The sequence below is a fragment of the Mesoplodon densirostris genome, chromosome 5 (genome assembly GCF_025265405.1).
Source record: "Mesoplodon densirostris isolate mMesDen1 chromosome 5, mMesDen1 primary haplotype, whole genome shotgun sequence".
Classification (NCBI taxonomy): domain Eukaryota; kingdom Metazoa; phylum Chordata; class Mammalia; order Artiodactyla; family Ziphiidae; genus Mesoplodon; species Mesoplodon densirostris.
The window spans coordinates 90640113-90666561 of NC_082665.1; the positions used below are offsets into that span (position 1 = coordinate 90640113).

Sequence of the window (26449 nt, forward strand, 5' to 3'; positions counted from 1 at the left end):
TGGGGCCGGGAGGAGAAATCAGCATTCTAAAAACCTCCCCCCATGCTTCTGATGATCAGCTAGAACTGAGAAGTACATATAATAAAAAAGAGTAGGGGAACTGGAGTAGAAATACCAGCTAATTTTTAATATCCACCCTTAAAATACTCTAAATCCAAATTGTATGATCTCTTTCATGAAACTTTCCTAGCATTTAAAAGATCCACTAGAAACAAAAGAGAAAATAAACCAGTGGGACTACATCAAACTAAAAAGCGTCTGCACAGCAAAGGAGACCATCAACAAAATGAAAAGACAGCCTACCAAATGAGAAGATATTTGCAAATCATATATTTAATAAGGAACTAATATCTAAGTAATATCTAAGATATATAAATCAACAACAAAAAACCCAAAGAACCCAAATAAAAATCGGCAGAGGATCTGAATAGACATTTTTCCAAAGACGACATACAGATGGCCAACAGGCACATGAAAAGATGTTCAACATCACTAATCATCAAGGAAATGCAAATGAAAACCACAATGAGATATCACCTCACACCTGCTAGAATGGCTATCATCACAAAGATAAGAAATAGCAAATGTTGGAGAAGATATGGAGAAAAGGGAACTTTATACACTGTTGGTGGGAATGTAATTTGGTGTAGCCACTATGGAAAACAGTATGGAGATTCCTCAAAAAATTAAGAATAGAACTACCATATGATCTAGCTATTCCATTTCTGGGTATTTATCTGAAGAAAATGAAAATAATAATTTGAAAAGATATATGTACCCCTTTGCAGCTTTATTTACAGTAGCCAGGATATGGAAAAAACCTAAGTGCCCAGCAACAGATGAATGGATAAAAATGTGGTTACACACACACACACACACACACACACACACACACACACACACACACACTATGGAATACTACTTAGCTATAAGCAAACATAAAATCTTGACATTTGTGACAACATAGATAGACCTTGATAGTATAAGTGAAAAATGTCAGAGAAAGACAAACGATTTCACTCATAAGTGAAATATAAAAAAATCAAAAATAAACAAAACAAAACAAAAACAAACACATTAATACAGAGAACAGATTAGTGGTTACCAGACGGGAAGGGGAGTAGACAAGGGCGAAATGAGTAAAGGTGGTCAACTGCACAGTAACGAATGGAAACTAAACTTTTGGTCGTGAGAAGGTTGCAGTGTATACGTGAGCAGGTTGCAGTGTGAAATATAATCTGCACACATGAAACAGATATATAATGTTATAAACCAATGTTATCTCAACTACAACAAAAAGAACCACTGGAGATATTAAGATTGCTATTAAGGTCTATCAACACTTATGTACTGGCAGGTAAAATACAAAAATCATTACTATCCAAATCAGAAAAGTGATATAAAAACAAATGCAATAGAACATATATTTATAAGCCTGTTAAGCCTTTTATAAAATATGACAATTATAGGCAGAAATGAAGTCAGTCATTTAACATTTAACAAAAGTGTTCTTATTTTACTGTATAGGAAACTCAGTGTGAAGGGCCTTGAAAGGCAGCCACTAAAAAAGATAAGTGACCTTGGGATTACTTTTACATACTAATTCCTAAGCTAGAAAGAGGCAATTGACAGATATACACTACTAAGTTTCACACCTGAAAGACTGTTATGGACATAATACTTTAAAAGAGATATAGACAACTTGGACAATAGTTACATAGGAATAACCAGAATAGTCTATGTATGAACTTAAAATGCTGCCACGTAAACCACAATGGGATGTAACTACACACCTATTAAAACAACCATCAAAAGAAAAAATAACCTGAGAATACCAGGCACTGGCAAGGATGTGGAGCAACTGGAACTCTCACACATTGCAGAAAAAAATGCAAAACTATTCAGTCACTTTGGAAACAGTTTGGCAGTTTCTCATCAAGATAAACATATATTTACCATATAACTCAGTCATCCTGGTCCAGGTATTTACCCAAGGAATTAAAAACTTATATTCAAACAAAAATCTATATGCAAATGTTTATAATAGATTTAGTCATAATTGCCCAAAACTAGAAACCAGCAGGATGTTGTTTAACAGATGAATGGATAAAATATATACCATGATTATGAAATACTACTCTACCATAAAAAGGAACAGACTTTGATTCACTCAAGAACATGGTTGAATCTTAAGTGCATTTTGCTAAATGAAGGATGCAAAAAGCTACATATTTTATGATTTAATTTACATGACATTCAGAAAAAGGCCAATGTATAAGGATGGAAACAGACCAATAGTTGCCATGGGTTGAGGAAGAAGGGTTGACTAAAGAAAGAGGAAGCATGAGGGATTATGGGGTGATGGAACTGTATTCTTCAGTACTGTGGTGAACACATGGCTCTAGGCATTGGCAAAAGCCCATAGAACTGTACACAAGTTTATTCAAATTTTAAAAAGTACTCAGGATATGGGCATACCCCAAAGAATGGTAGAACCACTCTAAAGGAGATGGGAAAGTAATGAGTGCCATGGCCTAAGCAACTCTGGAAAACAAGATTTTAACTGGATACTGTAGAAAGCACTATACACAGTGTACTCTAATTGGTAAATTTGTTTCTCACAGTGATATTAGTTAGAGATTCTGAAACTGCTTTACACATGTATTAAGGGTGATAAATTAATAAATATAGATACTGAGAGCCAGGATTCTCACTGCAGGTGAAAGAAACCACAAATAAGCAAAAGGAGAATGTAAATGAACCAGTTGATGTTGGTTTGGATGTATGAATATGAACTCATGTTTACTTTAATAGATATCCAGGTAGACAGGTACAGAAGTAAATTTAGTTGTGTGTGTATCCTGGGTTAGTATATATACATGTATCTCCTAGATGTTCTCTGAGAAAACCTAGGATCTGTGACTCCTGAGTAGCAAGGTGCACACCTAAGTTGAGATCTTGGTTTCTGAATAACAGTCTCCAGTAAAAGGAATCAGGTTTCCTTGGAAAAATGATTCCCGGGTTAGGATAGGAAAATGAATCTCAGGTGCTAGAAAAATAAAGAGATGTTCAACTCAAACCAACCAACAAACAAAAAATGGCAAGAACGTATTGAAAGGAGCAAGAAGTCAACCCCGAAAGAGCTCTCAATGATCAAAGCAGGAACTTGAGTCAAAAAATAAATGACAATCGTATTGGCTATTAATCCAAAATAAAATAAATATCCATGAGTCCACATAAATAAACAACTGAATAAATAAACCAAAGTGGGAAAAGAGATATTCTTCCTTGAAGAATTCCAATTAATAAATGTAGAAGGAATAGAGGAAATAGAAAATCCCCACTAGAGCAGCAGAGTAATAACTGCTACAGGCAAAATCCACTGACAAATGCTAAAATTAGTAGATGAAAGTTTAAATAAAAACAGAATTTTGCATCATCTCAAAGTATCTCCCCTAAAATATTTATTACTATGATGTGATTAAGTCCCCACCCACCCAATTCATATGTTAAAATTCTAACACTCAGTGTGATGGTATTAAGAGATGAGGCCTTTGGGAGGTGATCAGGTCATGAAGGCAGAGTTCCCACATGGGATTAGCACCTTTATAGAAGAGGCCCACGAGAACCCTGTGAAGACACCATAAAAAGATTTCTCCTACGAACCAGGAAGCAGGCCATCACCAGACTCTGAATCTGCTGGTATCTTGATCTGGGACTTCCTAACCGCAGGAACACTGAGAAATAAATGTTTGTTTTTTATAAGCCGCCCAGTCTATGGTATTCTGTTATAACATCCCAAATGGACAAAGACAGAAATGGGTACCAGAAGTGGGGTGCTGCTATAAAATTCCTTAAAATGTGAAAGCAGCTTTGGAGCTGGCTAATTAGTAAAGGCTGGAAGAGGTCTGAAGTTCATGCTAGGAAAAGGCTACATTGCTATTAATAGACCTTTAAAGACAATTCTGGTGAGGGATCAAAAAAAGAGAGAGCTGTAGAAAAAGTTTCAATAGTCTTAAAGAATACCGAAGTAATCCTGAATAGAATGTCAGTAGTAATATGGATGGTAAATGCCATTTTGATGAGGTATTAGATGGAAGTAAGGAACAATTTATCATACAGTGGAGGAAAGGCAATCCTTGCTAATAAAGTGGCAAAGAGCTTAGCTGAATTGCATTCATGTCCTAGTGTTTTATGGAAGGTAGAACTTGTGAGTAATGAAATTAGACATATGGCTGAGGCAATTTCTAAGCAAAGTGTTGAAGGAGAGGCCTGGTTTCTCATGACTGCTCATAACAAAATGCAAGGAAGAGAGAAATGAATTAAAGACAGAATTAATCAAAAGAGAAGCAAAACTTAAAGATTTGGAACATTCTCAGCCTATTTATATTTATATTGAAAAGTATGACACAACCTATACAGGAGAGAATAGGAAGTATATGGCCAAAGGATCATCTCACAGAGAGATCAGTTAGCCATCTAAACAGAAGATATGACCTATTATCCAAGACAATGGAAGAATGATCCTGAAGGCAATTCAGAAATCATCAGGGCTATCTCTCCCATCACAGAGAGCCCCCATTAGAGCAACAGCCCAGTAAATCCCTGGGGGCAAGGCTGCCCTTGTGACCCCAGACTAAAACAGCCACACAATTCAAGCCCAGGGGAGTCACAGGCATGTCACCGAGCTCAGAGTCATCTTAGGAATGGGGCCACTCAAAGCCACAGGGCAGAACCAACCAGAGCCTTGGGGGCCCAGCCCCTGCCAGGCAAAGCTCAGGGCAGAACTGCTGCCTCAGTGTGTCCAGAAGTGGGGCTTCCATCCCAGTGGGCCTGGACAGCAGAGGATACTCTCAAGATTTAAGGTCTAATAGCATTTGCCTCATTAGGTTTCAGACTTGCTCAGGACCTGTTATTTCTTTTTTATTTCCAATTTCTCCCTTTTAGAATGGGAATATCTATCCTATGGCTGTCCCACTTTTGTATTTTGGAAGCACAGAACATGTTTGATTTCATACATTCACAGTTAGAGAGCAATTTGTCTCAGAATGAATCATACATTGAATCTCACCCATATCTGATTTAGATGATACTTAGATAAGACTTTAGAATTAAGACTTTAGAATTTTGAGTTGACGATGGAAGGAGTTAAGACTTTTGGAGCTATTGGGATAGAATGAACATATTTTGCATGTGAGCAGGACATAAACTGGTGGAGGGTAAGGAGCAGAAAGCTCTCTTCTGAATGTTTGTGTCCCCACAAAATTCATATGTTGAAATTCTAACCTCCAAGCTGATGGTATTAGGTGGTGAGCCTTTGGGAGGTGATTAGATCAAGAGGGTAGCACCCCCATGAATGGGATTAGTCTCTCCCCAAGAGAGAACTCTAACCCCTTCTGCCCTGTGAGGACACAGTGAGAAGACAGCCTTCTATAAACCAGGATGCTGGGTCTCTCCAGTCACCAAGTCTGCTGGCACCTTGATCTTGGACTTCCCACCCCTAAGAACTGTGAAAAATAAATGTGTGTTGTTTATAAGCCACCCAGTCTATGGTACTCTGACAGCTTGAACAGACCACAATGTTAATTATGAAAGGAAAAGAGTGGTTTTGCAGCAAGGAACCTTGGTGAGTACCACATTAACCATGTGTTCAAGGTTAACATCCAGGTGATGAGATATACTGATAGTATGATCGGGTGATATCATGAGAAGGGTACATCCTCTCTGTGGCATTCTTCCTCAAAATGCACAACCTCAATCTAATTATGAAAAAACACCAGATAGACCCACACTGAGTATATTCTATGAAATACCCAGCAAGTACTCATGTCCAGGTCATGAAGACAAGGGAAGACCGAGGAATTGCAATGGATAAGAAGATAGGACAAAACTGCAATGTGAGATCCTGAATTGAATCCTGAAACAGAATAAGGACGTTAGTGACAAAAACTGGTGAAATCCAAATAAAGTGTGTAGTTTAGTGATTTATATTGTACTAAAGTTAATTTCTTGGTGTTGATACACGCACTATGATTATATAAGATGTTACCATTAGAAAAGCTGAATGAATGGCAAGTGGAAATTCTTCATGTTGTTTTGCAACTCTTGATTGCATGTCTTATTTCAAAATTTAAAAAAAATTAAAAGAAAAGAAATCTGCCCATGAAAAACAGTTGAAGGGGTGTGGGGGCAGATGGTAACCTGTCAAACAGAAGCTTCAAGGGAGTCATGAGGGTGATTTTTAAAAATATGAAGGGATACCATGAAGAGAAGAAATTCAATTTGCTCAGTATTGGTTTAATTGGTAGAATTAGGACCAAGTTAGCAATTAGTCAGAAAAAATTACAGCTCACTAGGAGATATCATAGGAGGCAGAATGTTCCAAGGATGGAGTGGGCCATCTCGGGAGATGGTTTTGTATGGAACCATACTGGAAGTGAAGCAAGGGCTCGAAAACCACTCCTCAGGTACATTCTAGACAGGTTTTGTAACACCCTGCTCCTCAAAATGTGGTTCAGAGACTAGCATTATGCATGGCAGTATCACATGGGAGCTATCAGAAATTCAGAAATGCAAGATCTCAGGCTCTACCCATACCTACTGAAGAAGAATCTGTATTTTGCCATAGTCTCTAGCTGATTCATAGGCACAATGAAGTGTGAGTAGCACTGCTGTAGGGCAAACTGAGCCCATGGCCTTTAAAGGTGCCTCCCAATGTGGTTCTTATATCATGGTAAAATTATGAATGACTCCAACATGTACTCAGTCATCATTTTGGTTTGATATTCAACTTTTAAACCATTTACGAAATGCTACATCTAATGATATGGTCTTTGAATAAAATATATTTGAATACTATTAATAAAACTATAAAATCAAAGGTCTGCTTAACTTAAAAGTAACTTAAGAAGTAACTTAAAAGTTTCTGAAGAGTACAGCCTCAAAAATTACCTCTCCAAAGTAAGCTTTCATTTATCACGTTATTTTTGCTATTATTTTTAAATTCTTTACCATATTTGTGCCTTGTTTCCCACGTACACATTTCCATTTCTCAAGGCAAACCCTAAATCAATCACACATTACATACATAAATAGAATTAAAATTCTTATCAGAACGGTAGAAGCTTCACAGGAGTTTAATATTGCTTTAAAATTATTTATGCAAATGTGAAGTGCATAAATAACATTGCTACAAAAAAGCATGTCACACACAGATCGTAAATAGCTTTTACATTTCTTATTAATAATGCAAAAAATCAGAAAATACCTTCTGTATTTTTTAAGCAATAATTTTTCCATGTAGGATAGACTGTCTTCTTTAAATTCAATCCTAAGTGGTTCTGTCCAAATTCTCAGATTAGTTTGTACTTCACATTCTTCCAATGACTCTATAAAAATAAACATAATATGCATAATTAAGGTAAACTAGTCTACAGATTACCACATCTTCTCTCAAGATATAGAACTCGCCATTTTGGAGGCAAATGTGCTTTGACATTTGTCTGTATAATCAATAGTTCTAAGCTTAAATGATGCAAAAGTGTTAAATATTGATGATTTATTATATTACTGTATAGATAGTTTTCTTCAATAATTTCTTGAAATGAAAAACATCTTATGATTCACAAGGTTGTTTAAAGCAACTAATTATTTTACACGATAAAGATAAATACAAATAGATTCATTATATATTCCATAAATGCACACACACATAAAGGTATGTGTTAGAGCCACTGACAATAATATTTACACATATGGGAAACAGAAAATAAATAACTCAAAATGGCACCTGGAGGAGACAACTGTCCTCATGAATTTATATCTACATGGCAACTTACTTCCAGATGCTTAAGATGTTTCTGAAGTACTACTAAATTAAAACCACCATTCAAAGATATTTAAAACTGATGGAGATTTCTGGGAAAGAAAGCAGCATAAATACAGAGTTACTAGTCTCTCCACCCTCCTAGATATTAGCCCTCTCTCCATAATGACCACAACAGGAGGAAAAATGTGGGAGAAGATAGAGAAGTAGTGAAGAGGGTAACAATTATTTTTTTATAGACGGAAACTAGAGAATAATCCCAAGCTCATACTGCAGCCTTTAATAAATAGCTTTTAGAAACAGCCAAATGCCAGCAATAGAAATAAACCAAAAGAATGTAAGTCATCCACTCCTATTCTTCCCAAAGTGTACAGCAGTGTTGAAGAAAGCAACTGGAGGATGTTCTGAGAACCACCATCAGATCACATGAACTGAAAGAGTAGGAGTCAAGGACAAGAGCAAGTCATAGAAAAAAGGAGAGCCCTCCACTGTGAGTCCTCCTTTTCATAAGAAAACAAAATATTTCTCGGCAGGGAACCTGAAAGAGAAAAAAAATGAGCACTCACTTTTTTTTCTGTCCAGGTCATGGAGAAGAGTCACTTGGCTTGAGAGATAACCCCCAAGTCTAGAAGAGTGATGAGGAGGAAGGAGATGAAGCAGCTGACCTGTGACCCACTCTTCTCCCATCACCAATGGCACGTTCCCAGGAAATAAAGATGGCAGGTGGCCTGGGTTAACGTGCTTGTGAATATGCTAATAACTAGACTTTCTGGCAAACAGATTAATGATATTTTCTAGAATGAGAGTCTTTAGCTACATAATTCATTCAGCAGGATAACCTTTGTTTCAAATTGCTTACATAAAACAAACAGAACATGTGGATTCATGAGTCATGTCTCCCTGAACAATGCCACACAAGCTATGGAACTGAGGTTTTGGTTTGCTCCCTTGTTTAATGGTTCCCTAGCTACCTTTTGTGTGAAGTTGTGTAAGACGTCCCATTGTTCATATTGAAGGGATGATGGGTATTTTCCTTAATAGACAATGCTTTTAAAAGTCTTAAGGTAAATTTGCCCTAGGTATTTAAGGAACAGCCAGGAGGCCAGTGTGGCTGAAACAGAACAAGCCAGGGAGAGAGTAATAGGAAGTTAGATCACAGAGATAGGGACTTCAGATTACATTGAACCTTCTAGGCCATTGTAAGTATTTGCCTTTCACACTGAAGGAAATGAAATTTTACAGTTCACTAAAATGTAATCAAGTTAGAAATCAATAACAGAAATCACTAGAACACTTGAAGATTCAAAGCTAATGTCCAAGAAACACAGGAAAACATACTCAATGTCATTTGTAATGAGGTACACAAATGAAATATACAATTTCATCTCTAACAGACCAGCAAAAATTTTTAAAAACTGACAGTTAAAGTGTTGGTGATAATGGGAAGTAGCCAAACCATTTATATACTGCAGAGAGGAGTATAAAGTAACACAAATACTTTGGTAAAAAAATTCAGGTTTACCTAGTATAGTTAAAGACACAGGGCCTCCCTGGTGGCGCAAGTGGTTGAGAGTCCGCCTGCCGATGCAGGGGATACGGGTTCGTGCCCCAGTCTGGGAGGATCCCATATGCCGCGGAGCGGCTGGGCCCGTGAGCCATGGCCGCTGAGCCTGCGCGTCCGGAGCCTGCGCGTCCGGAGCCTGTGCTCCGCAACGGGGGAGGCCACAACAGTGAGAGGCCCGCATACCGCAAAAAAAAAAAAAAAAAAAAAAAAAAAAAGACACAGACACCCTATGACCCAGCTATTCTGCTCCCAGGAAGAGACACCTAGAAATGTGTACACATGTGTATTAGGAGACCTGTGCAAGAATATTCAAAACAGCAGTGTTTGCTGGGTAGGGTTAAGAGAATAAGTGATGTTGAAGCACTCAGAAACTAAAAATAATGGAATGCTGTTACCAACCCTAGGCTTGAGAGGACCAAGTAGGAGAAATTTGTAAGAAGTCATTGAAAGCAAGGGCTGTGGATGAAAGGTCATCTAAGTGCTGCTCTGTAACATAAGTAGAAAATGCAGTCACTGCAAAATCTCAGCACATCAAGGAAAGGAAAAGTAAGTACCTCTACCTCTTTCTTGCCCCAAATGGGAGTCAACCTAAACAAACATCAATATTTAAACAGGTAAACAGTGGTGTAGTCATATAAAGAAGACTTTTAAGCATAAGACTCTTAAGCAGGGAAAATGAATGAAATACAACTATGCACATCTTTATGGGTAAATCTCAGTAAATTATGTTGAATAAGTTAAACAGGTTGAAAAAGAGTACACATACTAGTTTTCCATTTACACAATGTTTAAATACATGCAAATTTAACAATATATTGTTTAGAGATACACACATGCAGTAAACTGCAAGGAAATCAAGGGAATGAAAAAATACAAATCCAGGCTAGTGATAATCACTTAGAGGGGAGGGAAGAGGAAGAGAACAGGTTCTTATTGTTTTGTTTTTCTCCATAAGGTATATAAATTTTATAAATGTTCTTTTTATCTACTTAATATCTTAGGGGAAGGAAAATATTTACGAACACATACATATAATATACACGCACATAAACAATCACATTTATAATACTCTGAGGCAAAATAAAATCACATATTATAACAGAAGTCCTCATCTTAATGATTTCTCCATGGCAACCACACTGTTGACCTCATTTCTTTACTTAAAGACACTGTCCTCCATGGGTTTTTATGATAATACACTTCACCAACTTTCCTCCTATATCTATGCCACTCTTTGTCTTGTTTGTAGCCTTGTCTTTCCAAGCCACTAAATGTAATTCCTCTCTAGATTGTTGTGCTACAAACTTGCTCTCTGAGGTCCAGCCATGCACATCTACCTTCAGTTCCATTAACACAATATGCTCTCTTCATCATGGAGCCTTTGTACATTCTAATTTGTCTCCACTCTCCAGCTCATTTTCTAGACTTCAACTTGAATCTTGGCTTCTTAGAAATCCCTTTTTAATTATCAGGGTACTGACAGGAAAGAAAAAACTCAAAGGGGTAATTTGAAGAAGATCAAATGAAGGAACTAACTTATAATCATGTTAAGGTTAAGGGAACAAGTGATGTTGAAGCACTCAGAGACTAAAAATAGTGGAGAGCTGTTACTAACCCTAGGCTTGAGAGGACAAAGTAAGGCAAGTGTTGTAAGTAGTCATGGAAAGCAATGGCTGTGGATGAAAGGTCATCTGAGTGGAGCTAATGATATATGCAGACAAAGCAGTAACTGCAAAATCTCAGCACATAAAGGAGAGGGAGAGTGAATACCTCTACCTCTTTCTTCTCACCCTTCAATGTTCTGCTAGTGTCTCCAACTGGTCAAACCCAGCCAGAAGCCAGAAAACAAGGGAGTTCACGTGATGCAGCCTCTAAAGATCAACCTCTAGGGGCACAGAGTAGGGCAGAAATGGGAAAGAACGGATCTGGAGAGACAGAGTCTTCTTAGTTTGCATCTAAGCATCCATTTGTCTGTCTGTCTCTTCCTCTGAAAACCAAACCAAACAAAACAAAACTAACTCATGTCTGAAGCACAGGGAACACAAAGTTCTAGAGCCACTATGTATCACAGGGAGATTTCAATTTAGTGATACTCCCAACTAAATTTAAATGTTAGATACCAGTAGTATGTGTCATATTATGTATCAGGAAAAAGAGAGGCGAAAAAAACCCCAATTACTCATAAATAAATAAAACTTAGCTGCCATGGTTCTTCATTTTGTAGTTGGTTTCGAAGCCTACCTTGATTTGTTTACCATAGTTTCCTTCTCTCACCACCCATTCTGTTTACCTTACTGTCTGCCACCCCCTTTTACCTGGTAGAGTGACTAAAATCTTCATTCTCAAAAGATTCAAGACCATAGAAGCCCTCTTTTCATTGGCTTGCCACATTTTTCCAATGAACATTATTACTGGACACAGAAAAATTAAGTATGCCACTGAATGGTTTGCAGATGAAGTCTATCTTTTCTTTATTGTATGATAACAATCTACTTGTTCCTTCATACTTGTGCTCAAAAAACATGGTCAGTACAGTGACCCTTCCTGGCTATTAACTCAGTGCTGATGAGCCCCAAATGGCAGTGGGTAGTCTCAGCTTCCTGTTTAATGGAAGTTTTGCCGGAGTTTCATGTAATATAGAGCCCCTGGCAGGAAAAGCACCCCAAACTCACAAGATGTTGTTTCTCAGCTGGAACCCATACTGCACCTTCAGCAGGCCATTCCACAAAACTATTAAGCTAGCTGGATAGTGCTGCACATGGTAAGATGAGTGAATTCCATGAGTATGAGCTTATTCCTATACCTTTTTCATAATAAAATGAGTGTCTTGATCTAAGACACTCATTGTGTAAGACATCACAGTGACAAATAAAGCTTCTGCTGGCAGATACACTACAGGAAGAGAAGGCAAATCCTTTTCTGAAATATGTAGCTTTTCCCATGAGGAAAAATTACTGCCCTACCCATGATGGAAAGGGTCCAATATAATCATTCTGTAACAGATACTCCCTGTTCACAAAATCCACTTAGCATCATGCCATCAATCTAATGGGCAAACATTATCTTCTGTGCAATAGCAAGACAATCAAGGTTCTTTGGGACTATATAATGCTAGAAAGCTGGAGAGTTAATGTAGGTCTGAAGCAAGACTGTGAAGGTATACTATAACCTCTGCCATATGATATCAAACTATCTCTGACTATATTTATTAATAGAAATAGAAAAGAATAAATTTGATATGTCAAGGAGCAGTAAACTATAGCCCTTGGGCCAAATCTGGCCTACTGCTTTTGTATGGCTTTCAAGCTACATATTTTAATGGCTGAAAAAAAAATCAAAAGAAGGATAATATATTGTGACATGTGAAAATTATGTAAAATTCAAATTTGTATCCATAAACAGGGTTTTATTAGAAAATAGTCACACTCATTTGTTTATATATTGTCTTTCATGATACAGTGGCAGAGTTGTATGGCTCTTCTGAATGGCCCTCAAAGCTTAAAATATTTACTATCTGTCACTTTACAGAAAAATCAACCCCTAGGCTAGGTCAATAGCTGTCTCCGTCCTCCAACCATGGAGAATGTGTTGGTTTTCTCCAGCAAAGACACTACATCCAGAAAAGCAACTGTGACCTGTATCATCATCATCGGATCAAGTTTACTCTAATCTGTAGTTATTTTCCAAGATCATTGGCTTTTGTACCAAATAACTAAGTTAAATGGAAATATAATAAAAAGCAGTATTCCTGCATCTTTCAGGTCTTTGATGCTGGCATTAATCTTTGCAATCTCCAGGTATTGCTTCTGGCATGGTATTTTATTAGCATGGACATTGGCAAGGGAGGGAGACAGTTCTAGGGTCTTCTACTTACATACTACCATAACAACCTTCATGCCACAGGTCAGACCATCAACATAGGCATTATTCCTGTTACTAAGTATATCTGTTCCCAAGAATCAAGACTGGGAAAATAACCACATAATGGTCCCACAGTCCCAATGCACTATGAGACAGAATAAAGACAAGATTCTATCTATCATTCCACTTCCATAAATCTCTAAGACTGAGTGGTGGATTATGGTGGTACTTAGGGTCTCCAGGGTCTCTAACTGTCAGTTCAGACCCAGAATCTAATAACCCCTCTGAAGGTCTGGGCATTGCCTTTCCTCAGTGCATGTTTATCCTGGTAAATAGCCATAAGTTCTGTAGTGAAAGTTTAGAGGAAGATTCATAGTGTACCCTGTGACCACACTACAAAATCCTGCAAAGGGAGCCAGACTCTACCTCGAGGGGCTTCAGATTTGTGGTCTGGCTTAGGGCTGAGAACTTTATAATAAACTCTGAATCCCCAGTATGGTAGCTCAAGTTGGGTCTCTGTGCATCAGGATGGAAATTTTCTACTCAGATAGGAAAAACAGGAGTCTACACAAACTTTTTAATTCTTATATACTCCAATTAGTACCACAGATCTCTGTGAATTGAAACAATCTAATTACTAGTCTTCCTTGCCCCTTATTTTGGTAATTTTTCCACTATAACTTTGATAATTATATGCCAACATCTGGCCTCTACTATTCCAGGTTTCCATGATTCCTTTGAAATCAGGCAGTTCAATTCCATTTAAGCATCTTTATCCACAATCTTCAGCCTATAGAGGAAAGCTACAACATATCAGTTCTTCTATTATTTTTAAATACTATGTCTTCAAAGTGGACAATCAAAAAGGTATTTCTATAGAAGACTTAATCCTTTTCAGTGTAAAAAAGTAAAAAATACATCAAAATGTGAAAGCACAAATAAAAGAGCACATAAAATAACATAGTCAATGAGAGTTATGTTGATGTACATGCTAAAACAGGGTATACAAATAAAGTCTTGGAAGTATTAACAAAATTGATGTATCATGAACAAATGTAGGAAAAATATTTGAACGAGAGAACATTATTTAGTAAAAAATCAGATGTTAATTGGGAATAAGGTGTGTGATATCTTGACATTAGGAATTACACTATGTTACAAAAGAGGACTAATCAGGAGAGGTCCTTCACTGGGAAAAAAATGAAATAAAAATCATAAAATTGAATGCTGTCAACTAAGTTACATGATTTAAGTTTATTATCTAATATTTTATTTTTAATGAAAAACAATTGGAAGCCTCAACAAGATTCTGAGTAATAAATTAATAAATTGAATACTTCTAAAGGTATGATTTCCCTCAAAAGGTACTGGGAAACAAAGAAAAGATACTGTACACTTCGGTCATCCAGATCTTCAATGTCTAGAATATGGGTGTGAAAATTACCAAGGAAAAACAAAAACAAATATTTCTTCAAAAAGAAAGAAAAACAAAAGACAAATTAATTATCCCCCTGAACTTCACAGCAGTCCCTGAAATATATTTCTCAAGACACATACAAGAAAATTCTCTATTCCTCTCATCTCATAGATCCTCCTGTTTTATGTGTTGTAATTACAGTTCAATAAAGGAATAGTTGTTCTGACAAAACTTTCTGCTAGAAGAGGAGCAGAGAGTCTAATTCTCTATTCATTTGACAGCCTGAATTTACGTAGGAAACAAAGGCAAATATATCCCCAATGCCCAATTCAGGGGGTTATAAATATTAAACCACTAAACCAATGGTCATAGAGTGACTACTCCTTTGAAGAGTTATATCAAACTACTATCCCAATGTTTCAGTGTTTCTGAACACTGCATTTATATTCACGGAGAATGGAGATAAAACAAATTCAGCTTTATTTTAAAGCATTCATTTTATTATTTAAAAAAAAAAGCGGTACCTGGTTTTGCTGCATGTAACTTCTGTTTCTCATTGTCATCATTATGCCCAGTTCTCCACTGATTTAGAACTTCTTGAAAGGATTGGGCAGAAGCTTCTTCAACAAATGGCCCTTCACACAAGAGCCTGTCTCTTGGATTTGCACATTCTTCTTTTTTTGTTGTTGAAAGTTCTACCTAAAACAATTAATAGTGTATCTAAGTATGCTTTACTAAATGTTCTGTATCTTACAATACAGGTAGCATTAATTACTGAGCATTGTGAATCACACATTATTTTTAAACTCAGAATAGAATGTTTTTAAGTTGTACTTATTTATGTGCTTTACTGATTTCTTTAAAACTATAGACAGCTTTAAAATGGTCTCTTCAGAAAGTACTAAAACTAGAGCCTACAGGACTGAGGGTTTAGCATTATGTTATCCACCAGTGTTTTCCCTGGAAAGCAGTGATAGCCTTGTATCTAATCCTACTTCTCCAGTTGCCTGTTCCCTGCAACCTCCACACAGCAGAAAGAACAGTTTCTTAACATGTAAATCTGATGTCACTTCTCTGCTCCAAACCCTCCAATGACTCTCTGTGAAACCCTCAGTTCCTACTAGGACTTACAAGGCTGTACACAACCTTGTACCCCCCCTGCCTTTCACTTCACTTCCTTTAATTCTCCCCTGCTCCAGCTAAACTTATCTTCTTTCAGTTCTAGGAACCCATCAAGCATATTCCACTCGAGGGCCTTGCGCTAGCTATATCCAATGCCTGGAATGGTCCCTCTTCATATCTTCACACAGCCATTCCACTCATTTAATTCAGTCTTGGCTCAAACGTCACCTACTCAGAGAATAGGTGATGACGCTACTGATGACCCTAAAAACAAAGTCCCTTTCTCCCCAACTTTCCAATCCCTTATCTGTTTTATTTTTCTCTCAATAACTTATCTCCATGGGAATTTACTCTACATGTTTGTTTATTGCTGGTCTCTCCCCATTAGAATGTAATAGGATCAGGAATGTTGTCTGTTTCCTCAGTGCCAAGAGTAGTGCCTGGCACAAAGTATGTGCTCATTAAAAGTTAGCTGAATGAATGGACAAATTAATGAATGCAGATGAAAAACTGCCTGCTTCTCAATGTAATGACGGGGGGAAAGGACGAATTCCATACAAAATATAGATCCACTGTGAACACACAGAAGAAAATAAAGGTAGGATTTGGCAGTTATCCAGTGAATCAGAGAAAACTGCCAAATTAGGAAACTAAAGCAAAATAAGTTCCGCATCAATGCTGAATTATCAAATGTGGATTACCTACACTGATAAAATTGCTAAATCTCCATTGTGTATCTTCTAGATACAACAGTAGAATCCTCTACGTTCAGCCCTTAATTGCAAATAACCAGGCATATTGTCAGAGGACAACTGAGAGAAAATCGTTAAATATATGCATATATAAAATTCAGTATAAACAAAAAGCATCTGGAACCTACAGACACTATGCTAGTCGTTGACACAGAAACACAGAAATAGAAATAGGAGAAAAGAGCAGGAATTTAACTCAGATAAACAAGAATCCTATGGACAAAAAGTGGCAGGGGCAGTATTCCGGAGTGAGAGAATGGTATATATGTTAAGGCATGGAGTTAAAGAACACAGTGGCATGGAACTGTATGCAGTTGTGTTGCTATAGCAAAAAGTGGGATATGAGAAAATATAAAGGGTGGAAAGACAAGTAGGGGCAGATTGTAAAGGATCCTGCCTGCCACCCAGAGAAAATTACACTTAAACATATTGGAAATGCAGACCTACTTAAGAGTCCCACACAGTAGTGTGGGAGAGAAAGAAATTGGAGAACAGTGAGTTTGGATGCAAGGAAACCAATTAAAATTTACATCCATTTCTCAATATCTATCAAAATTACAAATGCAAAACCCTCTTCACCTAAGAATTTTAGGATTTTATCATATGGATATACTCATATATATGCAAAACAATATTTTTCAAAATTATTTTTTATACTATAGTTTATACTGGCAAAAGATTAAAACAGTATAAATGTTGATCAGAGAAAACATAGTTTAAAAGTTATTTTAGGGCTTCCCTGGTGGATCAGTGGTTGAGAGTCCGCCTGCCGATGCAGGGGACACGGGTTCGTGTTCCAGTCTGGGAAGATCCCGCATGCCGCGGCGCGGCTAGGCCCGCGAGCCATGTCCACTGAGCCTGCGCATCCGGAGCCTGTGCTCCGCAATGGGAGAGGCCACAACAGTGAGAAGCCCGCGTACCGCAGGAAAAAAAAAAAAAAGTTATTTTATACCCAATACATGGAATATTTTACAACCACTATATAGTATGAGAAGGCTGTGGAATACACTTATATGGATAACAAAACTACTGTTTAGTGTAAAAAGCATGTTTGCAGAGTAGTATGCAACATACTAATATTTGTGTTAAGAAATACATACATACAAAAGTAGAATAATTATTAACTTCTAGAAGGGGAGAGAAGAAAATGCACTTTAAGCAAAAGCTAATTTCAGTATTTGGAATAGCAATAAGAATAGAAGTGACCAAATGTTCATGAGTTTTCAGATAGTTTTAAGATGAGATGTGGTAACTGATTGGATATGCAAAGGAGAAAGAGAAATGACTATAGAAAATAAATGTTCCTGGGCTTCCCTGGTGGCGCAGTGGTTGAGAGTCCGCCTGCTGATGCAGGGGACACAGGTTCATGCCCCGGTCCATGAAGATCCCACATGCCGCAGAGCAGCTAGGCCCGTGAGCCATGGCCGCTGAGCCTGTGCGTCCGGAGCCTATGCTCCACAATGGGAGAGGACACAACAGTGAGAGGCCCGCGTACCTCAAAAAATAATAATAATAAATGTTCCTGCTGGCTTGGAAAGCTAGAAGAGAGGCTGCCACCAACAGTAACATCCATAGGTTTTGGAGAAGACATGATGAATCTCGTTTGGAAATACTGAGTCTTAGAAGTATGTGGGAAGGTATTTACAGGTATTCAGTAAGCAATATGTGAATGTGTGGGTATATGTATGCTGCACTCATGAAGATGCACTGAAAACTCAGTGCTTAATACAAAATGAGTCAAGTATTCCGGTGATTCTAGCAGCTTTCCAGGGCAGCTCCTTTCTAAGCAATGAATCAGAGACATAAGACATTTGCATTTTACAGCTGTGTCTATGGAATACTTGGCTTCCATGCAGCGGTGGCAAGATAGGAAAAAGCCAGAGGATAGTACATTGGCTCTTAAATGTTTCAGCTCAGAACTGTCACATGTCACTTCCACTCAGAGCACATCAGGACCCTGCCCGATTCTACAGGGGCTAGGAAATTTGAAGAAGCACGTGGAATCCAATGCTGTGCATCCATTACCCCTCTAGGCTACATGATACCCCACAAAATACGTTTTAATATCCCCACTTTCCAGAAAAGGAAACAGAGAATCAAAAGGCTAAAGTAAACTGCCCGATGTTACAATGCTAGAAAACCAGAGTCAGGATTTCAAACCCAGGTTTCAGTCTCTAAAATGAAAGTTCTTTCATGAGCTGCACCCATTTCCATGGATATCCACTGGCTTGAATCCATAAGAAAAGTCCTAAGACAAATATCAGGCTTTAGCACCATTTTGACTCTTCCAGGCATTCAAATTGCTTGGTAAGCCAATTAAAAATCAGATTCCTGGGCCCAACTTAGATGTAAAAAAAATCGAAGTTTGAGTGGCAGGCCAGGAATGCACATTTTTTACAAACTTACCCAGTGATTCTGATGCTTATTGCAGTTGGAGAACCTCTGCTCTTCAGCACAGAGTAGTACCAAGCATATGAGGGGGATACTTCTTTAGTGTGTGCACTGTGTACAGGTGCACACCTGAGGGTTCACAGGAGGGATGCCCAACCAGGACTACTCACCAGAATGACTGAGCAGGTGTTAAAACCACATGTCTGGACCCACCCAGAGATATGCTAAACTCAGTCATGTGTGTTTCTCTAATGTTTCTCCAGTTGATTATAATGTGCATTCCTGGATGAAACCACTGAATTAATGGCTTTAAATTAAGACCAGGGGTGGAGGGTCTATACAGCATACACAGTTACCAATGGGGACAAGAGGCAGCATTTATTTTAGGGATTAAAAGAGCAGGCAAAAGAGTAGCTCTATAGCTTTCTAGTAGAGCTAGTTACTTAAATCCTCTCTGGCTTTCTCATCTGTTAAGTGAGATAAAAATAATGTAAAACTTATATGGTTATTTTGATTATTGGATAAGATAAAGCAATTAAAGGATTAAGCCTAGTATACAGTGTTTAATAAATGTTAGCTGTTGATTTATCACTATCTTTATTGGTAGGATAAATTAGATAAAATGGCAGGCATGAAGGAGAAACCCTTAAAACCACAGCCTCTGGGTAATGGTTAAAAGCAGGTAGTTTGGGGTCATAAGGCCTGGGTTCAAACTGAAGTTCCACTATCAATGATATCTTGGGCAATTTAAAAAAACTGCTTTGCCACTATTTTCTCATCTGAAAAAAAGAAAAAATTTTAAAGGGTAAAAAGAGATAATACACGTAAAATATGTAGGATGGTGTCTGGCACATAGTCGGTCCTCAGTACATTATTATTCTAATAAGACTGTAACTCACTCAGTGATTATTCACAAGCACCCTTGGCAGGTCTATTAGTGAAATTCATGCCAAACTGCTAACCTTCCTGGACAATTCAAGTATAGTTTCTCCGCTGTAAAGAGGTCCTACTACCATAGAGCATGTTTTCTTTTATGTTCTCTGATCAAGGGTTAGGAACTCACGGGACTGAAGTTCAAGTCTGATTCTGTCACAAAGTAACAAGCTGTGTGACTCTGGCCAAGTTACTATTTCTGAACTACAGTGAAAAGGCAAGTGGCATCTAAAAGAATGAGGATTATTAATTACAAGGATCAAAATTTGAGGAAGTTTCTTTCTTGCTAAAGAATCAATACAACAAGTCTATTATTAAAACACAAACATGAGCTGATGAAAGCTTACCTAGTACATCATAGGATCAGTAATCAATCTGAATGATCACACAATTTGGTATAAATCTGCTTTTAAATAACTGTGAAATTGCCTGTCACCTAAAACACTTGGCAAGGTTTTGTATTTTTAGCCTCTCTGAGATCCTGATTAATATAAAATTGTTATATTGCACTGTGGTTTTTTTTTTTATTTCTCCCAAATATTCATTTCCTGATGTGGTGAAAATGCCTGGAAAGCAATATGATCAAAGGATCATTCATCAAAAAACTAGTAGCCAGAGAAATCAATCTCTTTAAAAGGATTTTTACAGTGAAAGTGTTTCTGATTAATAAAAAAACAAATTCATATTAACCAACAATGTGATCAAATAATCTCCAAAACTCTACAGCTCTAGTTGAGTATATGAATGACAGTTTCCATGATCATGTATGACAGAAAATGTCTACTGTATTTTCCTCAGCTTACCTCAGAGCTGCTCCCCTGAAGAAGAAATTTGGTTTTATGCTGACTTTTACTAATCTCTTCTGTAGAATGATTCTCCCCTTTGGGTTCATCCAGATTAACTTTCTTTATAAACTGATGGGCAACATCCAATACACTGGATAATTGAGATTTTGCCTATAAACAAAATAGGAATAAAAAGCCTAAATATGTCAGCTTAAGTAATTTAGATATATTAAATCATGTTTTCATTATTCTATGACTAATAAAATTCAATGCATTTTATTTAATATTTAAAAATACAAATTGCCATTTATATCAACCATATAATAGTGACAGTTGCCATCTACTGAAGGGCTAGTTTGAGCTCATACTATCCTAAGTATCTTAAAAACATGTTATTTAATCCTCAACTCTAAAGCATAACTATTTTTATCACTGTTTTAGGGATAAAGAAAGGAAAGTTTTGAGGGTTTAAATAACTTGCCCTTGGTCACATGGTGAGTGGGTGGCAGAGCTGGGAAGTGACCCCAGGTGTGTATAATTCTAATGACTCCTAGCCCTTCCATCATATCGACCCTAAATAGGTAGGTGTGCTGTTTTGCGCACATCATGGCTAAAGAACTAAATATAATCTAGAGGGAGCCTGAATAAGCAGTAATCAGTATTTTGTTGGTGATAAAACATCTTTAGAAGGTATCAACTACTCAAAAGTGCACATCCAGAAGTGCCCTAGCAAACTCCAAGTTGTTCTTCTCGCCATGCCTTTGCTCATGAGTTTCACTTACCAGGAAGGCCCTCCCTTCTCTATTATCTTCTTTGCCGGGCACACTCCTACCTCACCTTCTAGATTTACCCCAAGTTACTCCCATGGGTCCAGGCACCTCTCCCTGCCGCCCTCCCACAGATGCATGAGGCGCCCATTCTCTGCACCCTCTTCCTACGCTGAGGAGATCTCTACCAGCCCACACAGTATTGATTTTATATCATCTTTTGATGTCTGTCTACACCATAAAAGTTCACAGAAGAAAAACATCACGTCTTCTTCAATCTTTGTGTGGCTACCACAGTGCCTGGTAAATAGCATATGGCAAAATAACATAAAAATAAGGTGTTGGGGGAGGGAGAGGGAGAATTACAGAATTAAAATAAATAACTGGGAAACAAGAATTTAAAAAGCCTTTTCAAGTGCCTTCAGAGTGGCCGGAAAAGAACAGGCAAATCCAGGAAGGCCCTATTTTCTAAAGGACTTCCCATCAGCAATAAGCCTGGTTTGCCCAAGGAGACCCTGCAGGATTCTGGATCCCATCTGAGCTTGAACCAAACAAACTCCAGAGGGAAGATGCAGGCACTTCAGAGACTCTCTGAAAATCTGACATTAGGAACACAAGTAATAGGTCTTACTTCTTAGCAAATGTTCTCAAGATAGAGGAAAACTTCAGCAGGGATCAGAAATGATTATTTTATACTCTCCCATGAAAATGTGCCTATTTTAAAATTTTTATCTAGCTACCTATTTAAATAGCTAAGACTACTTTCCAGTTATGATCTTTAATAAATCTATTAAGATTCACTGCAATCTGATTCTGGAATAAATCAGTGAACATCAAATTAACTAGTGTTACTTCATACTGAATTAATAAACTTATCTATGAAAAATGACTAAAATGACCTATGCACACATATTGTTGTCCATATACAAACCTATGGCATCTGCTCCAAATTTTCCCAAAGATCATCAAAAAGCCTTTACAGACCTAAGCAGTCCTTATTTTTAAAAGAAGTTCATATTTATAATACAAAATTGTTGTCTATATTCATTATACTGTGCCATGGCTTATTTACTACTTGTTGCAAGTGTGTACCCTTAAACGACATCAGTCTTATCCCCTTCGTGGCCCCATCCCCTGTAAACACCATTTTGCTGTTTTTTATGAGTCTGACTTTTTGGATTCCACATATAAGGGATATCATACAGTATTTTCTTTCTCTGTCTGACATATCTCACTTAGCATAATGTGTTCAAGGTCGATCCATGTTGTCACAAATGGCAAAAGGATATCCTCCTTTCTCAGGGCTGAATGATATTTCATTGTGCATATATACCACATCTTTTTTATCCATTCACCTATTGATGGGCATTTAGGTTGTTTCCATATCTTAGATATTGTGAATGATGCTATATAGGAGTGTATCTATCTCTTCAAAATCCTGTTTTAATTTCCTTTGGCTATATATCCAGAACTGGAACTGCTGAATCGTATGGTAGATCTATTTTTAATTTCTTGAGGAAACTCCATATTGTTTTCCATAGTGGCTGCACCAATTTACATCCCCACCAACAGTGTACGAGGGTTCCCTTTCCACCACATCCTTGCCAGCACCTGTTGTCTTCCTGAGGACATTACTTGGTTTGGGGTTAGTGGAGATTATAAAGAGGCACAAAGGAACATTTGGGGAGTGATAGAAATACTGTGTATTTATTTATACTGAAGGTTACACAAGTGTATTGTAATGTATTTTCAGAACTAATCAAGCTGCACACTTCAAAGGAGTGCATTTTACACAATGTGAACATACTTATCATTGCTGAACTTAAAAATGGTTAAGATGGTTATGTTTATATTTTTTGTATTTTACCACAATTTTTAAACAATGTGGACACAGAAATAATGTGTGATTTTATTGTTCATAAATTAAACCTGAATAAACTTGATTTATCAAGAAAAAAAAGGAAATTAAGCCAATGGTAACGTTTCATTTTTCCAGAAACATCTGCATTTTAACAAATATTTTTTTAAGAGAAGTAATCCAATTTAACCTGATTTTAAATTCCCTAGAATAAAGTACTATTGACTTCAAAGGTGGTTAAAATTTCTAGTTTATATTTTATATTTTTAAAAATATCAAAAAACAATAGTATTTTATATAAAATTATCAAGATAGAATTAACATTCAAATATATATATACATATTTAAATAGCACAGAACAAAGATTATTTCTGTCCTCAAATGAATCTTGCTATCAATGATTCAGTAATTTTTATAACAGTTTTATGTAGCATATTAAGATACCCTTAAATGGCCAAAAAAATGAGTTTATTCTTAAGTTAAATTTAGTGGGCTTCCCTGGTGGTGCAGTGGTTAAGAATCTGCCTGCCAATGCAAGGGACATGGGTTCGAGCCCTGGCCCAGGAAGATCCCACATGTCACAGAGCAACTAAGCCCGTGCACCACAACTACTGAGCCTGTGCTCAAGAGCCTGCAAGCCACAACTACTGAGCCCACATGCCACAACTACTGAAGCCTGAGCGCCTAGAACCCGTGCTCTGCAACAAGAGAAGCCACGACAATGAGAAGCCTGTGCACCGCAAGGAAGAGTAGCCCCCGCTCACCACAACTAGAGAAGGCCTGCACTCAGCAACAAAGACCCAACACAGCCAAAAATAAAAACAAACAAATAAATAAATTTAGTGCTAAAAAATTAGATAAATATCATGAATAACTGATAAATTGGAATCCTATATCTAAATGTCTTAAGATTCCATTAATTCAACATAAATAAAATGTCAATAAATGTGAATTTCTTTTCCCATGACACCTTACATTTAAATATTACTCTTCTTGGTTGTTAGAGTGTATATGTATACTCTATTTTTCTCATTCTTAAAAGAATTTTACAAGGAAAGTGAACAGAATTATGATCCCCATTACTTAGACAAGAAAACCCAAGCTCATAAAGCTTAGGTCAAAGCCAAGTGGATACAAAATGCTGCAGCCTGAGTTAGAATCAAGGTCTTCCTTCTTCCAGCCTAATCCCTTTTCCCTACCAAATTATGTTAACACAGAAAATGTGTTTTACTTTTGACTTTCTGAAACTTAAAATTATTCAATTGTATCTCTAATAATGGATGTGAACATTGTTCCTTCCATTTAACAAAACAAAACTACATATATCGTGAAATGTTTACCACAATAAGTTTAGTGAACATCTGTTATCTCATATAGATACAAAATTAAAGAAATAGGAAAAAAAATTTTCCTTATGATGAGAACTCTTATGATTTACTCTCTTAACTTTCATATATAACATTGATATATACAACTGCTTGTGCAGAGATTAGATTGTTGAGTTCTTGTTTTTAATTACATTTAGTGTGCTTATTTATTTTCATTTGACCAAGTGCTAGCACATTGAAGGGAGGAATAGAGATACTCCTTTCACTCATCTCACCTACATATTGCAGGAGAGAGGGGAATTGGAGGGCTACATGAACTTTGAAAAAACAAAACTTTTGAGCAACAAAGTTAAAAATATTCTATAAGAGTAGAATTATACAACAAACTTAAGCCATCTATCCCCTAACTAAGAGGTGTAAAATTTAACAGAATCATTAAGATTTAGAAATTCACCACAATACTATAACATGCTATTTTATAATACTTAAAAGTTCCTATGTATGTGAAAAATATATCACTCATATGTTATTTTTAACAATGTTAATTCTTCCAATGATTGCAGAATATCTTTCCATTTGTTTGTGTCTTCTTCAATTTCTTTCAGCAATATTGTTAATAGTTTTCATGCACAGGTCTTTCACCTCCTTGGTTAAATTTATTCCTAGATATTTTATTTTTTTATTGCAATGGTAAATGAATTGTTTCCTTAATATATCTCTCTTCTGATTTGTTGCTAGTGTATAGAAACACAACCTTTTTAATATTGATTGCAAATTTATAGTTTTTGTTTATTATTCTAATAGCTTTTCAATGAAGTCTTTATGGTTTTCTGTAAATAAAATCATGTCATCCATAATAGTGACAGTTTAACTTCTTCCTTTCCAATTTAGATGCTTTTTTTTTTTTTTTTTTTTTTTTTTGCGGTATGCGGGCCTCTCACTGCTGTGGCCCCTCCTGTTGCGGAGCGCAGGCTCCGGACGCGCAGGCCCAGCGGCCACGGCTCACGGGCCCAGCCGCTCCGCGGCACACGGGATCCTCCCAGACCGGGGCACGAACCCGCATCCCCTGCATCGGCAGGCGGACTCCCAACCACTGCGCCACCAGGGAGGCCCTAGATGCTTTTTATTTCTCTTTCTTACCTAACTGCTCTGGCTAGGACTTCCACTACTATATTAAATAAGAGTAGTAAGAGTGGGCATCCTTGTCTTGTTCCTGATCTTAGGGGGATAGCTTTCAGGTTTTCATCATTGAGTGTGATGTTAGCTGTGAATCTGTCATATATGGCCTTTATTACTTTGAAGTATATTACTTATATACACATTTTATTGAGAGTTTTTATCATAAATGGGTGTTGAATATTGCCAAGTCCTTTTTCTGCGTCTTTTGAGACGACTACTTGATTTTCTCCTTCATTTTGTTAATGTGGTGTATCATGTTGATTGATTTGTGAATGTTGAATCATTTTTGTATCCCTGGAATAAATTCCACCTGATCATTGTGCATGATCCTTTAAATGTATTATATCCGGTTTGCTAATATTTTGTTGTGAATTTTTACATCTATGTTCATCAGAGATATTGGCCTGTAATTTTATTTTTTTGTGCTGTCCTTGTTTGGTTTTTGGTAATAAGGTAATGTTGGTCTTGTAAAATAAACATTCCCATCTCTTCAAATTTTTGGAAGAGTTTGAGAAGGATAGGTAATAAATCTTCTCTGAATGTTTGGTAGAATTCACTCATGAAGCTGTCTAGGCCTGGACCTTTGCTTTTTGGAGGGTTTGTGATTACTGTTACAATTTCCTTACTAGTGATTGGTCTATTCAGATTTTCTATTTTTTCATCATTC

General features: G+C 37.0%; 1 protein-coding gene across 1 annotated transcript in view; it reads right to left on the reverse strand.

The window, feature by feature from the left end:
- Window positions 1–26449, reverse strand: part of ZBBX (zinc finger B-box domain containing) — a 112534-nt gene that overhangs the window by 31665 nt on the left and 54420 nt on the right. The window contains exons 8-10 of the mRNA XM_060100018.1: window positions 20669–20821; window positions 15192–15366; window positions 7268–7388 (exon numbers count right to left, since the gene is read on the reverse strand). Of these exons, the coding sequence (XP_059956001.1) occupies window positions 7268–7388; window positions 15192–15366; window positions 20669–20821 (449 nt within the window). The remainder of the gene's footprint in view (window positions 1–7267; window positions 7389–15191; window positions 15367–20668; window positions 20822–26449) is intronic.